This window comes from Ammodytes marinus, assembly GCF_949987685.1.
Source record: "Ammodytes marinus genome assembly, contig: scaffold_124, whole genome shotgun sequence".
Classification (NCBI taxonomy): domain Eukaryota; kingdom Metazoa; phylum Chordata; class Actinopteri; order Uranoscopiformes; family Ammodytidae; genus Ammodytes; species Ammodytes marinus.
Window position 1 is genome coordinate 105,145 of NW_027648293.1, and position 2,500 is coordinate 107,644.

At 41.0% G+C, this 2,500-nt stretch overlaps 1 protein-coding gene across 3 annotated transcripts in view; it reads right to left on the reverse strand.

The window, feature by feature from the left end:
• ciz1b (cdkn1a interacting zinc finger protein 1b) overlaps positions 1-2,500 on the reverse strand; it is a 16,212-nt gene that overhangs the window by 12,417 nt on the left and 1,295 nt on the right. For all 3 annotated transcript variants that reach the window (XM_080054678.1, XM_080054676.1, XM_080054677.1), the window contains exons 3-4: positions 1,788-1,845; positions 876-970 (exon numbers count right to left, since the gene is read on the reverse strand). In XM_080054678.1, the coding sequence (XP_079910804.1) occupies positions 876-970; positions 1,788-1,845 (153 nt within the window). The remainder of the gene's footprint in view (positions 1-875; positions 971-1,787; positions 1,846-2,500) is intronic.

Consider the following 2,500-nt stretch of genomic DNA (forward strand, 5'->3'; position numbering starts at 1 on the left):
CACTCTTTCTGCCTTTTCTCAGGCTAGGATGAACCGATTTCTAAAATGTTTGCACATTTATACTACATAGGATCTCAGAGTTCAATACACCTTCATATTTCCACTGCTGAAGTAGGTCTTAAACTATTGTGACACACGTCTACTGTTGTCATTTCACAACATATATAGCTCTGGAAAAAATTAAGAGACCAGTCTGGATTTTTCTTCAATCTTCATCTCTACATTACAATGCTCTTAATGACAATAAAAGATAGGAAATAAAACCCAAAATTCTACACACTGCAGCTTTAATGACAATATTTTTTTTGTGAATTTTGTAGAAATGTTGTCAGTAGTTTGTAGAATAAAACCAAAATGTTCATTCTACTCAAACATATGTCAGACAGACAGACAGACACTGACACGCACACACAGACAGACAGACACTGACACGCACACACAGACAGACAGACAGACAGACAGACACTGACACTGACACTGACACAGACAGACAGACACTGACACGCACACACACAGACAGACACACACACACACACACACACACACACACACACACACACACACACACACACACACACACACACACACACACACACAGAGACACAGAGACACACACCCACACACAGAGACACAGACACACAGAGACAGACAGACAGACAGACAGACAGACAGACAGACAGACAGACAGACAGACAGACAGACAGACAGACAGACAGACAGACAGACAGACAGACAGAGACAGACAGACAGACAGACAGACAGACAGACAGACACTGACACGCACACACACAGACAGACAGACAGACAGACAGACAGACAGACAGACACTGACACGCACACACACACACACACACACACACACACACACTTCTTACCCGTCCATTCTGGCTCTCTTTGTCTCCGTCTCTTCTTCTGTGGTGTTTGAGCTGCAACTTCCTGTCGCTGACTCCACCCACTTTCTGTCTGAAACCTAAAACACAAAACGTAGGTTGCGTTCTGAATCGCATACTTTCTACTATATAGTTTGGTAGAAAAAAGATTTAGGATGTCCCGATTCTTGTGGCCAGATTTAGGATGGTTAGAAGTACCCGGATGTCCTACTTCATGCGGCCAAGATTGTTAGTGTTGAAAACTGCATCCTATTTGGGCGATTCTGACCCACAATCCAGTGCGCACGTGAAGTGACGTCACATCGACGAAGCCTCCATATGAAAACAAACGGGGATGAGACGGATATAAAAGCAAGAGGCAAGATCAAGGCGCAATGTTATGTTGAAATAAGAGAGTAAAGTATGTCCCAATAGTATGCCTACTGCATCCTAACTAGATTATTTTTATCGTCGGATGTAGTATGTAGAATAGAAAAAAGAAAGAGTATGCGATTCGGAACGCAACCGTAAACAAATAGTTTCAACACTTAAAATCTCAGCTGGATCTAGAAGACATCCGTTTTCTACCCATACTAAATCTGACCACAAGAATCGGGACATCCTAAATCTTTTTTTCTACCAAGCTAAATAGTAGGTAGGGGCGCTCCGGTGGTGTAGTGGATAGAGCGTGTACCATATTGGCGCGGACCTTCGTTGCAGTGGTCGCGGGTTCGAATCCGACCCGTGGACCTTTACTGCAGGTCATCCCCCCTCTCTCTCTCTCTCTCTCTCTCTCTGTCTCCCCATTTCAACTCTGTACTGTCTAATAAAGCTTGAAAATGCCAAAAAATTATCTTTAAAAAATAAAAAAAAAATAAAAAATAGTAGAACGCATAAAGAGTATGGCCTTCAGTTTACCTGGTGACTGGGAGGCGGCTTCCTCGGTACGTTGGTAACTGCAGCAGGTAACATACTCCTAAAGAAAAGAGAGAAGAAGAAATGAATTGATTTATACAGGTTGCGTTCCAATTCCCATAATTTCTACTATTTAGTTTGGTAGAAAATATATTTAGCATGTCCTGATTCTTGTGGCCAGATTTAGTATGGTTAGAAATACCCGGATGTCTACTACAACCGGCCGAGATTTTTAGTGTTGAAATCAGCATTGCTATTGGGGCGATTCTGACCCACAATCCAGTGCGCACCGGAAGTGACGTCACATCGACGAAGCCTCCGTATGAAAACAAACGGGGGATGAGACGGATATAAAAAGCAAGAGGCAAGATCAAGGAGCCATGTTAGGATGAAATAAATAAGTTAAAGTATGTCCCAATTGTAGCATACTGCATCCTAACTAGATTATTTGTATGATCAGATGTAGTATGTAAAAGATGAGAAAGAAATAAAGAGTATGAGATTTGGAACGCAGGGTAAATTGAGACACTGCAGGTTTAATAAACGTTGACAGTTGTTTACGGACATTAAAACTAAAACTTTTTGTATTACAAATTTTGTCAGAAATGTTTGAAGAAATATGCACATTTGGCAAACAATAACAGTTTTAAAAAGTACTCTAAATACTGTAAACTGTGTGTAGAGTAATATATTCTATGATATTATTTGTTATATAA